Source organism: Glandiceps talaboti, chromosome 14, assembly GCF_964340395.1.
Source record: "Glandiceps talaboti chromosome 14, keGlaTala1.1, whole genome shotgun sequence".
In the NCBI taxonomy this organism is placed as follows: Eukaryota; Metazoa; Hemichordata; class Enteropneusta; family Spengelidae; genus Glandiceps; species Glandiceps talaboti.
In genome coordinates, this window is record NC_135562.1 from 6359770 (window position 1) to 6374975 (window position 15206).

At 33.7% G+C, this 15206-nt stretch overlaps 1 protein-coding gene across 1 annotated transcript; it reads left to right on the forward strand.

Moving 5' to 3' along the window:
• Window positions 1-635: 635 nt before the first annotated feature.
• Window positions 636-10070, forward strand: LOC144445488 (adenosine 5'-monophosphoramidase HINT3-like). Its single transcript, XM_078135053.1, has 5 exons — window positions 636-871; window positions 3083-3200; window positions 4457-4523; window positions 6456-6582; window positions 7366-10070. Exons 1-5 carry the CDS (start codon window positions 725-727, stop codon window positions 7549-7551), a joined length of 645 nt encoding a protein of 214 aa, XP_077991179.1. The 5' UTR covers window positions 636-724; the 3' UTR covers window positions 7552-10070.
• Window positions 10071-15206: the final 5136 nt, after the last annotated feature.

Sequence of the window (15206 nt, forward strand, 5' to 3'; positions counted from 1 at the left end):
AATATATTCAAGATGTAAACCCTATTATACTAGTCTCTGTCAATTTATGTCTGCTGATTATAAACGTATAGTGCACATTTTTATTTTATATGAACACTGTGTGTATGTATGTAGGTATGTATGTATGTATGTATGTATGTATGTATGTAGGTATGTATTTAGGTATGTATGTATGTATGTATATATGTATGTATGTGTGTATGTAGGTATGTATGTATGTATGTGTGTATAGGTATGTATGTAGGTATGTGTATATGTATGTATGTATTATGTATGTATGTATTTATGTATCTGTAGAATACTTTGTAATTATCAGAGTACGGATTATCACATACACAGGTACGTAATACACTTTATGTATGTATGTATGTATCAATGTATGTATTATGTATGTGTGTGTATGTTTGTGTGTAATCTAGTAGTATGGGGATGCACCTTGTTCTAAGTTTTAGACGTTTAAATATACATTTGTATTTGTGGTTTAATATTCATGTACTCTTTTTTCGTTTCTTTTCATTTTGGATTTTTGCCATGTATGAATATGTTAATTTGGGTAATTTGCCGAGTGTTAAGGTCTATAGAGGGCGCTGGCCAAACAATGCAGTTTATTCGAGCTTAGGGGTTGGGTTTTCCCAAACTGTTTTAAGTAAGTTAGGCAGTCTTTGCATGACCCATTCCTTGATTCGAGTTGAAAGATTGGCAGGTGTACAGATATCTCGATAAAATGTCGAAGAAAGGTGGTTATTTCATGACAGACGAAGAACGAGAAGAATGGGAAAAGGAGCAGAAAGAATTAGAAAAGCTTATAGACAAGTGTGTTTTCTGTAACATCGCTTATCGAAATGACTGCAGAGCAGATATTGTATATAAGGTAAGAACGAAGATATGTTTTGATGTCGACACAACAGAACTTCCGGGTTCATCGCTGCTCTACAGTGGAACTTAAAGGAAAAGTTCTTTAATTACACTCAGGGTTTTACGAGAGAGGTGGTCTAAAATACGAATTTATGCCACTGCAGTTCTCCAATCGTTGTTTGAGCAAAGGTCACACTCGACTCCCTAAACAGGAAGCAACATTCGGTTTGAGTTCACATCCCCTATCAAGTTTCTATCATGATGTCATCAGCAGGCAGTCGTCACTCGGTGTGATGTCATCGAAATTTCCCATTTTTTGTCATCTTCGTCCGGCGATATGACTGACTTTTGATATATTTAAGACCTTTGCATATGTACGTTTTGTTGACCTCACAACCTCACGTATAATTTTCAGATACAATGTCTCAAATTACACTTTCGTTGAAGTGTATGGTATGTTGGGATGTTTAGGGAGGGGAATTTCAATGCTATATTTAGGTGACAGGAAGTCTTGGAAAAATGAAATATTTGCCTGTATTCTTAGAAATTACAGGAAGTGAAAATATAAAATGGGGGGGGGGGAGAATCCAACCACATAGTATCTGTAGTTTTCGTATATTTTTCCTCACCTTGATTTTTATCGACAATAAATATGTATCATCTATGTAAAGGGGCACAATATAGTTGAGTTTATAGATTAGATTAAATTAAATTATATTAGATAAGATTAGACTAGATTAGATTAGATTAGATTAGATTAGATTAAATTGATTACAACCATAAGATTGACAATTCTATTTGGGTACATAAGTATAATAAAGATATCAAAGAACACTACAATGATATAGGCTAATGTTATAAATATATAAGTAAAATAATTTTCTTGATGAAATATTTTTACATGAGTTTAGATACATACAGAGAGAAATTATAATCTCTTTTTGTTTTGATTGCATTATAATTATAAATTTAAGTGGTTTTGGGTTGTTGTTGTTGTTGTTTGGTTTTTTGGGGGTTTTTTTTTGGGGGGGGGGATTCTATACTGCATATTTAAAAGTCACTCATAGTATTCTACTTACTGAAGCATACTTAATTGTCACTTGCAATATTGACTGAACTCAAACCTCATATTAAGATATAACATATATAAACGATCCAATGACGTAATTTCTGATACGTATAAAAAAATGCCAGAAGACAATTGTAATGTTATAGAAGGCGTGAACTGACATAAACATTATACTAGAATAGTTTAATCAAGGTTTTATGTAAATATTTTCACTTGAGTTTAAAGCTTATAAACTCAGCTTGTGCCACTTTTAATCATATATCTGTGTAAACAAAAAATGGATGAAGTGATTTGATTAAAATTGTTCAGAAAAATAAGGAAATAAAGAAACTGAACCTCATAATCCTAGACTTCCCCTTTCTCACAATCATTCAATAACATCAGCTGTTTGGTGTCAGAGAATTTAACAAACAAACTTCTAGTTCTACCATCATTTTCCTATGTAGATTTTCGATTTGTACTGTTACAAGTTTTTATCAGTGAGTCATTATTTGTAACTATAGAAAAGTAAACCTGGAGATTAGTAGACTGAATACTTTTATTTGTGGACTGTAAGATCAGCTGTTGTTGCCACTCTTCTCATCCCTTTCTGCACAAACAGGGAGAGATGATAAGGACACTACCAGTGATGTATTTTATTGTCTAAATACATAACTATGAGCCTAGTCTAGTTCCTGATGACATTGACTGTATTCCGATTGTACATTACGTTATCTTCACACATATGGTAATGTGTGAAGGTAACATAGTGTAAAATGGGAATACGGTCGTCAAGAACTAGAATACTGTGGGCCAAGCTTATGAACTTTAAATATATTCTGAAGTAACCTGTCTATATTTCTCTTATGTTGAATCTTGATATAATGTGAGTAGCTTTCATACATAACTGATGTGCCCTTCTCTCACCAAGCCATGCTCACACACATGCATACACACAGACACAGACACAGACACACAGACACATGCACACTCACACACACACACACATACACACACACACACACACACACACACACACACACACACACACACACACACACACACATAAGCACAGACTGAAAGATTCACCATTGTACACCTCCCTATAATCAGTCCTCCCAAACAGTAGTGTACGTAATTATTTTTTCACAATTTAACGTTTGTTCAATTTACATACAGGATAGTCGTTATGTTGTCTTTCGTGACATCAGACCATCTGCCAAGGAGCATTATCTTATCATTCCTAAGAAGCATATCAAAGATACCAAAGTACTGGGCTATGATGACATCCCCATGAGTAAGTTATTCTTTATACTAATAACAATACCAAATATCATAGACAGGAACCGTGTCTATTTTGAGACATGTCTGGTTTTTCCATTGCCTGGCCATACTAAATAATACCATATGTAACTGTATAATCTATCACATTAGCATCTAATGAATAATACATGAGATCATTCTGACAATGACATCATCATCAAATAAGTATCACTTCATTTTCATTTTAAATATTGACATTTAATATATTAGTAAAGTATCAGTATTGTAATAAATGAATTGGGTTTTAACTAAGTAATGTTCTCTAAGGATATTAGTTAAAACCAAATTCACACTTCCCGTTTTAAGACAGAACCCTTTGAACCAGTTTAATATTAAATACACAAATGTGACATCAAGTAGATATTCACTCTGTACAAATCTAAAACTGAGAGCAACTAATATTTACTGTAGTAGGTCATAAACCATGTGCACTAGAATTTTTCATTTAATAAGTAACCAATCAAAATCTTGACCTACATGTCGGGATAAAAGTGTAATGATGTAATTTATCAATTCGCATATCATGAATAATACATGAGATCATGTCAGATTCTGGTACGGGTAAGGTCATGCATATTGTATTGCATGTTGACTGAAACAAGGTTTTTTGAAAATGTTTTGTTAGGTACAATAACTTACTCATAATAGTGTACACTGTGAACAGTATTACATCACATTTGGGTATAAACATATATTTTAGCTGTATACAGAGTAAATCAAATCAAATTGATTTTTGGGTCCGCACCCCAAAATCAGCATCCTCAATATCAACCACTGATTAACATGTACAATGTCTAATTATTTATATTTTAAAACTTTTCAGTGAAGATTTTGTGGTTGTCAGATCGAAAAATGATACTTCAGTTAATAAGTAACTAGTATAGTTTTAACACTGTGATAGATTCAAAACCAACCTTTCTCTCAATATTTAAACCTGTCACTACAGCACCTACAGATAAATATTGACCACTAATTAACAGATACAATTTCTTTTCATAAGTAACTGACCAATTTTCAGTGAATGCATCTTTGGTTATTTGATGAAAAAAAATGCCCAAGTTGCAGTTAGTGCACACAAGTTTTATAATTTTGAACCACAAAAAATTTGCTCATTATAGGACACTCTTATCCTAGCTGTAAGACTCACATAATGGGGATTGACAGGGTTTTTGATACTGAATTTATAGTTTCCTGTTGAAAATATCTTACTTTCATTTTTTTATTTTCTAGTAAAAAATATGATAGAAGTGGCTAAACTGTGTTTAAAGAAGCATGGTGCCAATGTTGAAGATGTGAGGTAGGTCAAAGGTTAGGTCAAAGGTTATATGAATCTCGGTTACTCTAATCTGTACTGTGATCAATATGATCTGTGTATAGTATAGGCCCCTGGGCTATGGAGGGGAGCACTGGAAGGTGAACAGGGATGTGTAGCTGACATGGGTACTAGCAACCAGTGCTTTATTGTATGGCAACCTGTGTCATCTTTCAAATGATAATATGACAGAACCACATGACGTGTGAGTGCAATTTTCATGAGTACTTGCAGTGTTCTCTGTGCCCATACTTTCACTCGCTACACTTGTGAAAGTGTTATAGAACGTACCCTTGAGTACCCACACTGGAACTCACATGGCATAATATGGGGTTCTATTATTCTTACATATGCTTATCAGAAACAGAAAATTTCCATAAAAATCATATAATTATGTGTGTAATTTTTTTTGCGTTGTCATTTGCATATCATTTGCATATCATTAATTTTTTCGATATTGCACTGCAGTGAAAACACCACTAGTGTGTGCATGCACCAGTGCACGTAATCTCTGGTACATACATAATAATATGTGTTTGTATTTACCGTTTTCATAAATGCCAAAGACTTAAAAGAAAAAGTGGGTTAAATCTCACATGACAACACACAACTATATTCCATACAACTTCCATGCCAGCATATGGTGAAACCAAAGATACAAAAAAGCACAGATTGCTTAGATGACCCCAAGGTAAAATATCAGTTAAAACGTGCACTAAGATACAGTATTGCCAACAAGGTCATTTGAACAAATCAAAAAATTAAATTAAAATTATTGCAGTTCTAAAACATTTAGACTTTCCTATCATTAATTGTGAGATTTCATTAAATGTAGAGGAGAACAGACAAGAACAAATGTCATAATTTTGTAAAAAAAAATAAAAAAAAATAAAAAAAATCATAGTAAGGTAATATGTGGAGGTCATATAGTATCTCTTACAACAAAAAGCCATCTCAATTTATCAATTTTTTACCTAAGGCACTATGTGATGTTCTACAGATTCCCCCAAGAACAGTTAGTGAGATTTGAAAATGGCTATGTTTTCATGACGTTGTTTCATCTATTTTTAAATCTCTGTTAATATCATTTTGACAGAGTATACCAGTAAAATTATTGTCACAATGCCCCTAGAGTATATGAAAAACAGTTCTATTATGCAAAAAAAAAAGAAGTCTTTCTGGTCAGCTCACGCATCACTTAAATACCCCCATGTTGGTCTTTTTATGTGCGTGTTTGTTCAGCCCATGCAGTCTGCAGATCCATGGGGAAACACAAAAATAACCCTCCCTATTTCAGTGAAGACAACTGCAGAGCCAATTATGAACAAGCAAATGACATCTGCCTGACATACATACTTGCTCTAAAGTACTAAATAAAAAGAACAGTAACTGCCATAAATAGTAGACTGAGTGACAGGTTTGTTGAGAATTTAAAAAAAAAAATTGCGTCGTCGCACAATTTCAGACAAACTGACCTGACCAGAATCAATTCTCTTTTTTGGGGGGGCCAAAGGCGGAAAAAAAATAATTGTGTTTCCGATGACATGGCCTTAGAAAATAGGGTAGGTAGGTTAGGATTTGTTATTTTTTTAATCTTTTTTAATTGTTTTTATTTTTGAAAAATATTGCTTCAGCCAAAAACAAACAAAATGTCGGTCAGAATACTCCTTCTGTTATAGTTTGATGATGTATGGACATTACTGGTGAAATAAAACAGAAATGCATGAAGGTCAAGAAGATGAGGAATTTCTTATCTTTTTGTTTAAATGTTTGCTGCAAAATATGTTTAGGGTTGGCGGCTTTAAACTAGAGTAGGTCAAGTTATCGGAAACACACAATTTTTTATATTTGGCCTAAATTTAAAAAACGACAATGTGTTCTTCATGTTGAATGTTTTGTGTTCACTTTGTGTTGTAGGTATGGCTTCCATCTGTCTCCACTGGTTAGTGTAGATCATCTTCATATGCATGTACTAGCACCTGCTACAAGAATTGGATTCTTTGGAAAATTTCTTTTTAGACCAGATTCTTACTGGTTTATAACAGTAAGTATATCAAATTCTTGTAGAAATATCTCTTAGAATATATGTGTTTATATATCATATTTGTGCTGTGTTTGAATGAGGGAAGCAAGGGGAATGGATATGTAAATATCATATTTGTGCTGTGTTTGAATGGTCGAAGCAAGGGGAATAAATATGTAAATGTCATATTTGTGCTGTGTTTAAATGATGGAAGCAAGGGGAATAGATATGTAAATCTGATATTTGTGCTGTGTTTGAATGAGGGAAGCAAGGGGAATAGATATATAAACTCTCATCTTTGTGCTGTGTTTGAATGATGAAAGCAAGGGGAAATACATATGTAAACCCTCATCTTTGTGCTGTGTTTGATTTAAATTCACTTCTTACAGGAGAGTATATTAACTGCTTGCAGGTATAAGAAAAATATATACAAATGTCTTATCTTTGAGCCAAGTTTGAATAAAACTGATTTATTATTAGATGGGGTTCTTGTAGATCGCAATGAAATAGATGTGTAATGTATTATCTTTATGCAGTGTTTGAATCAAAATTGTTTTTTTATAGTAAGTAGGCTGTTATCACAGGGAAATAAATTTGTAAGCCGTTATCTTTGTGGTACTGTATGTTTAAAAAAAAACTGAGGTGCTGATGGTTTTGAGATCTAAGGAAAATAGATTTGTAAAGTCTCATATTTGTGCAATGTTTGAATCAAGCTTTAACAATAAAACTATATTTCATACTTCTAGATTTAAGGAGAGTTAGATATTTAAGGTCTAATCCTGTTTTGACAAATTTTGTTTCCAGGTTGACACGTTGTTGAAAAGGCTTCAAGAAAAGCCAAGTAAATTCTGGAGTGAAGGAAAGCCTAACGGAGATTGGCATGGACGGCAGATTACAGAGGGGACTGCAGCAGGTGTAAACACAGACTTGAAATCTTCTCCAGGGACTAAAGAAGCAGAGGAAAAGAAAAAACAGGGCTCAGCTGTTTGATTGACAACATTGTAGTGTTCGTAGTGTAGTATCTTTGGTTGGTTGATCTTGACTATGTCCTCAGCATACATATGTATGGAAACAAATTTCAATATTTTACTTTAGAAAGTTTGTGCAAATTTTTACGAGAAAGTTTGTGCAAATTTTTACTTGATTTTAAATCTACCTGTTGTGTTAGCAGATGTCAGAAGTATCCTAATATGATGTGAAGATTAATTAATTGATTTTGGTAGACAGAATCAGCCAATCACAAAGAGAAACCTTTTTGGGTCAATGCAAGCATTATCAAAACATGACTATTTTTGGATCAATGCAATCATTATCAAAACACGCCTCTGGGTTGAACCATTGCTATGTGAAAAATTTGGAAGAATGGCAGCTTAGGATGTGTGAGGCATGTTTTAATTTCAGCCAATACAAAGGTAAAGTAGATAGACACACTAAGTAATTGTAAATAACTTATCCAGTCTGCCCACCGTATGCAGTGCTACTGTTAATTACACCTTTGACGGCAGCTGATTTTAGAAATGTGACAACTTTTTTAAAGTATGTTAGGGGGACTTAGTTCTGCAGGAACGGCTTTTGCGCATATTCAGCTGAATTAAATACAGCTCCAGAAAAAAAAGATTACAGTATTCAAGATCAACCAGCAAAGGGACTTAAGATACAGTGTTTTGAATCTTTGTATAGTGTCATATATTATGGGCATTTGTAATAACACCAAATTAAAACTATTTTTGTAAAGAGATCAAAGTCAACTTTGGATTATTAAAGACACACAGTCCTGGACTTTAGAATATTAGCAAATGTATAATTATTTTATTCGTTATTGTAGATAGGAATGAAAAGCTCCTTGAATCATTATGGCCATGGATTAGGAATAAATTGGCCATATTTGTAACGAATTGAGGATTTTTATGCATGAAACAGCTTTAGTAAGTATTCCTGCTAGAAAAAAAAATAATGTTGAACAGCATATATCAAATTCATGTTTGTAACTCGATAAATTGCAAAAATCTAGAAAGTGTCTGAAAAGTGTGTAACGTAGAATAGAAAACATTTTACAGATTATTTTAATTTTTGGCAATTTATTTATTTATGGCTGCTTTAAGATTTAGGTGTGAAAAAGCACTTTTCTGACAGAACAACAGATAAAGCATTGTGTCAATGCAGCAAGATCATATCTGCCTATACAATTGCATAGCTGATACGACCTTATTGCACAGACACGACGAAAGTTGGTCTAGAACAAAAGTATATTAATCCTATGTAATCATGGCTCCACTGATAACACTAATGCAAGAACTTGGGATTGAACCATGGGCCTTTAAAGAAACTTGGTGATTGTATTCTATAGGTATTTTCAACTGTCATCTAAGCTAGGTGGCTTTAATCATAATGACATCATTTATTTGCTCTAAAAAATTATGTCATCAATGAATCATACCTGTGTACTAACTGTTGACAGTACTGAATGTTGAATAAAATGAAACTTTTCATATAAAATAAAAATAATGTAGACATTTTGAAAAAATGTAGCAGAATTTAAATGGCACCTGTCACTTATTTGGTAGTCTGATTGGTTAAGAGACCTGTATGTCATTTGCATATATATAGAAAGTGATGCTTTGCAGAAAGTTAAAATTTTATACAATGGACTGTGTCTCTTTAAGTCAGGTAGAATCTTGAAAATTTGAAGGGAACACAACTGCAGGAAGTAAACTTTTCAAGTCATGCTCTTGACATTTGGATTCTGGAGAGTCATTTCATACATTAATATTCATGAATCCAAAGTGTTTATCACCTTCGAATAAAACAAATCATGAATATTTATGTTCTACTTTTACATGTGAAATTATGAAATGATCGACTCTCGGTCTTTAAAACCCAAAGTTTATGAAAATGCCCTTATTTCCTGTTGTCATGTTCCCCTTCATTATGATAAAAAGAGTTACTGGTACTTTGTAAAGACAATTTTACACCTTCGTAATCAATACAGACAGTCCTGGGTCTCCATGACTTCTCCTTGGGTTTGGACACAAATATTCAATATTTACCAATGTCGTCATTCAAAATGGCCGACAACATAATTGTCAACTTCTTGTTGAGAAATGTTTGACTTGTTTCCATATAAGATGGTGACTGTGTTTTTTTTGTATTTGTGCAACTTTTTATGTTTGTAGACTTTCGCAAAGTATTTGTAATGGTTTTTATGAAAACCAGTACCAGTTTAGGTCATATAAAAAAATTCAGAAACGAGAAAATAATATTATATATACATACAGAACAGACACATTGTATCGTATGAATTATATACACTTACAACATATGCTCTCAGTTGCAAATTGGTAGCTATAATAACAGATGTCCAAAAATAACTGAAAATAATGAAAACATGTAGGTGTAATTTTCATTGTTAAAACTATTGCCTTAACATTTAACATATGTTCATGATCATTACGACTAAGCACAACTGAACTGAGGTTGTGCTATAGGCATGGCAAATGTCTGTCTGTCTGTCTGTGTTGTGTTGTGTGTGTGTGTGTGTGTGTGTGTGTGTGTGTGTGTGTGTGTGTGTGTGTTTGTGTTTGTATACAATTCAAAGTCAAGAACAACTGAAACAATGCCTTCATATTTGTTGGAGAAATTACTTTTGGGTGTCTAGTTGGGAAATTGTTCAAATCAAAATGACAGGTGTGTGATTTTGGTCAGAAATTGCGATTTTGGAAAAAAAAAAAAAAAAACATACTTACACTCAAAAATACAAGAGTGAAACAGTGGTGTATATTGCATAGATAACAACAGAAATAGATAGATAGGTAGGGTATTTGTTCCAAAATGAACAAATATATATCGCAAAATGAACAAATATAAACCCAGCAACAAGACCCTGCCCATAGCAGTTGTCAAATTATAGGGAATATTGAAAAGATAACACACATTGTTAGGCAAGTGGATAAACATTCAAATAATTGACCCACCTAGCAACTAAGACCACACCCATAGCAACAGTGAAATATTGCATAGATGACTACAGGGATTGATAAGCCTGTCTGATAAAAAATTTTTTTTTACATATATGCATAGCATCTAAGATCTTGGTAACAGCTAAAGCTCTTTGCTAGGATAAACACGGGTATATAGCTACCATGGAAACACCCATAGCAACAACCAATAATATTCTATGCAAAGATAGCAACAGGGATGGGTATATATCAACTTGCCACAAGAGTAGAAATAATGTCCTACCAATCAACCCCTCTGAAAATTACAGCATCAACCATTGCCTAAAAACTAGTTGTGCTACAATGCCATTGGCACTATTTCATAATTGTGTATTGAAATTATGATCAAAGCAAAATCATTTCAAACTAGTTTCATTTTACCTACTTGCTGGATATTGTAAGTACATTTAGATACTACTTTACTGTAGCTAAGACACAGTGTACCCTCTAACGATAGCAAAATTTTGTTGTTGTGAGTCAAAATGAGAAAAACTGGGATTTCTTGTGAGTCACCACAGATTAAGGGAACACCAAATTGTGGTGCGTCACTAGAAATTGTGTGCGTCAGTGGCACGTCAAATTGGCTTAGAGGGCACACTGCTAAGAAGACAGGACTTGAATTTGATATCATGGCTATCAGATTTTATAGTCAAGTGAAGTTACTTTTTCAGCTACAATTTTCTATTAATTTCCATTCGTGTAACATACTACACCTTCTAAATTTGGTAGTCCAGATACAATGTTTAGTAGTCTATGTGTCCGGGACTACTGCTAATTTGGTAGTCTAGATACAATGTTTAGTAGTCTATGTGTCCGGGACTACTGCTAATTTGGTAGTCTAGATACAATGTTTAGTAGTCTATGTGTCCTGGACTACTGCTAATTTGGTAGTCTAGATACAATGTTTAGTAGTCTATGTGTCCTGGACTACTGCTAATTTGGTAGTCTAGATACAATGTTTAGTTGTCTATGTGTTCTGAATTCTTAATCAGCTAATTTTGAGCTCTGAAAGAGGCAATATTTTTTGTAAAATTTTACAAAGCATTTGTAATTGAGTGAGACGGTGTGACTGCAGTACTCAAACCAGTATGAAGTATTTTGTGAATGGCCAGTGCTATAGACTATTGTATACTTTGCGCTGTTAGCTGTTTGTAATCTTCAAATATTATATATGTATATTTAATCACTGCGTTTTACATTTAATCTTCAATTTATTTTAAGGAGGATACTTTTTATCTGTTCAGAAAAATATGAATTATCAATCCCACTTACCTTTGCAATATGTGTTTTGTTGACATTTTGTAACATTTGATGTGAAATGGTAATTGTATTTCACACACAGACACATGCAAACATACATATGCACACATACATACATACATACATACACAAACACATACATACGCACTCATACATACGCATACATACATACATACATACATACATACATACATACATACATTCATACATGCATACATACATACATACATACATACGTATATGCATACATACATACATGCATACTTGCATGCATGCATGCATGCATACATACATACATACATACATACATACATACATACATACATACATACATACATACATACATACTTAATACATACATAATACATACATACATACATACATACATACATACATACATACATACATACATACATACATACATACATACATACATAGAAACAAACAAATATTGACAGAATATGGACACATACACAATAATTTACACAACTACATTTGCCAAAGTTTGTATTAGTATTGACAGTTATGATATTTAGGTAGAAATATTGACATGAACGAAATTAAAACTTGTTTTTTTAAATTTTTATATTTTACCCGAACCATGGTTATACTTTCTAAGCTTACATTTTATCTGCTTTAATTGGCAAAAAGGCATTGTTATGCAAATATATTATTCAAATTTCAATATATCTAACCAATTATGGAAGACCTGTCTTGCTTTTTGTCATATCATTGGCTAGGGCCCTAGGATACTGAGTTATGCAAATTTATGAAATATTCAAATTTGAAATCTGACCAATCATGGAAGACTTACTTTTCATGACAGCACATCATTGCTAGAGGATCCTGAATCACACAAATTTCATATGAAGGGTAACTTGTTATCTTGTTACTCCCTCCTCTTAGGGGGGAGGGGAGGGGTGGAAACAAGAAGAGAAGCTCTTGATAAATGATCTAAGTGTTGGATAGACATAGTAGCATTAAGATTATCATTTCAGTTTATACTTCACAGAATTTACTCTCAAATGTTGAAATTGAGGGTCTGACTTTACCCCCCCCCCCCCTCCCACCCCACCCAATGTATTTTGGGAATATATATTGTAATAAAGTGTAATATCATGTATAATTACAATGTTAAGTAAACATACCTGTTTGGTGTGACCTTTGACATTAAAATAATTAATGCAAGTTTTGTAGTATTCCTCATTTGATCATTTATTGTGTAAATGATGTATTCCTCTGATATTTGGGAGGGAGGGGGAGTACCAGATTCTAGAGTTGAGTGACTATGCTATGGGCACATTTTAAGGCTGTCTCTTTTGCAAACCAGATATATTGTTATATGACATCTTGGGCAAGATTTTAACCACCCAGTCAATGCAGCTCTGTAAATGGGGACCTGGAAGGAGAGATTTTTATGCCTACCCTGTACACTTACAGATTAGATAGCAGAATAAGATTCTCCCCGGGCAGTTGGCTATCATAGGTCTATGCCAAGGGTAATAATTGCGAAACGATTTGACCAGGATGGGAAATAGTTGTACAGTACTGGAAGACGGGACATTCACTCATTTGTTATATCGCCCTCTATAGTTGCTGATTTTCTATGATTGGCCTTTCGTTTATAGAACGCGTGCGGATTCGTTTCATTCACCGTCAATGACAAAGCTCGTATTCTATTCTTCTTTTTCACTCCTATTCAGTCGCCGTCTTACCAATCGCAAGATGTCAATTGACTTCAAGACGTCTTAATGACGTCAAATTCATCGCCAAGACTTCTTGTTTACAAAGACATTTTACTACTTGTCATATTGATAAATTGATAACATGGTCAGTATAAGATTCTCCCTAATACATCCATGGTATAATTCGGCTTTATATATACATCGACTTATTTATATCATCAATGTGTTTATTTTTTATTTTATGACGTCGTAATAGCACATATGCATGTTATCTTTCCGTCAACTTCATTTACGTTGTCCATATATTCAGATAACGATTTTCTAATTCAGACACTCAGTCTAGAAACCTTAGTCATCTCAGAACGCCTTACTCCGATATCCATGTTCACCATCATTCCATTGCTAGGCCTACGTAATGGTCAGTTTCATAATTTGCATATCAATACATCAACTTGCAATTGTCTCTGTTCACAGGTAGCGGGTTACACGGTCGCCATGACAGCTATTACTTGTATTACGATGATGACGTAAATGGATATCGACATTTAATACCCCCGCCATATTCTTTGTAGAGTGGCCAAAGTGACCATACCTGTATTGAGACACAAACAGCGTATATATACCTGTGGGACGTGTTGTCGGGATAGACAGCTGAGGAAAATATTCCCATAGAGAGTTCTGATTGCGTGACTTTGCAAGGTAAGATCGAGACTTTGTGAATTTTTGCTCGAAAGAAATATAATATACTAGTATACAGTTGTATGCATAGACGTTCAGTTTCGTTTTCTCCGTTTCATTATTCTTCGCTCTTGGGTCATGCATGATACGTCAGTTTATTCAAACATGTGCAACATGTTTTCCTTTAGTCTGTTGGACACAGTCATATACGATCGCGACATGCTGCGTCCAATACTCTGATCTCAACCATCAAGACTGAAAAGGTCAGCAACCTTAATTTGCTAGCTACAACCACCATCGACAACGTTACGTACGTCCATCTTAAGATGCTATATCGATCCACTGTACATAGACACAATATAACTTTGTGATAAATGAGCTTCTACAACAAAGGGACACTATATAGCGATACAACGTAAACTAGTGTCAACTATTGCATATAGGAGATCGAGGAGGAAACGTTTTAATTAGTCGTTTCGTCTAGTTCATTAGAAGTATATTACATCAACCGGCGTGGATCAGAATTCTATATATTTCACGTGTTCGGAATAATGTTAAACTGTCGGCAGTGCAATAACATAACAAAAATCTTGTGACTAATGCTGAGTCAAAATACAGATTAACTGTAGCTGGTGACTGTCGGTGATATAAAAAAAATCAAAAATCGTAAATATATAAAATGTAGTGATTAGTACAGTAATTACTTTTGAATAACTTAAAATTCATGGATTTCTAGTTAGTCGTCTCAGTGTTAATGAGTGTATGGTTAATTTCGTACATAGCCTCAGTGTTGATAATCTGCATCGACCGCAAATAGACGTAAAGTGATACTAGTGTTTTGAAGTATTCTCGCCACACTTGCAAGGTTGGTTGACCATCTACTCTCTGCGGAGACTATGCTGAAAGTCTGGTAGGAATTGTCAACTGATGTTGTTGTTATTATTATTATTATTATCATTATCATTAGTAGTATTGTTGTTGTTGTTGTTGTTGTTGTTGTTGTTGTTGTTGTTGTTGTTGTTGACAG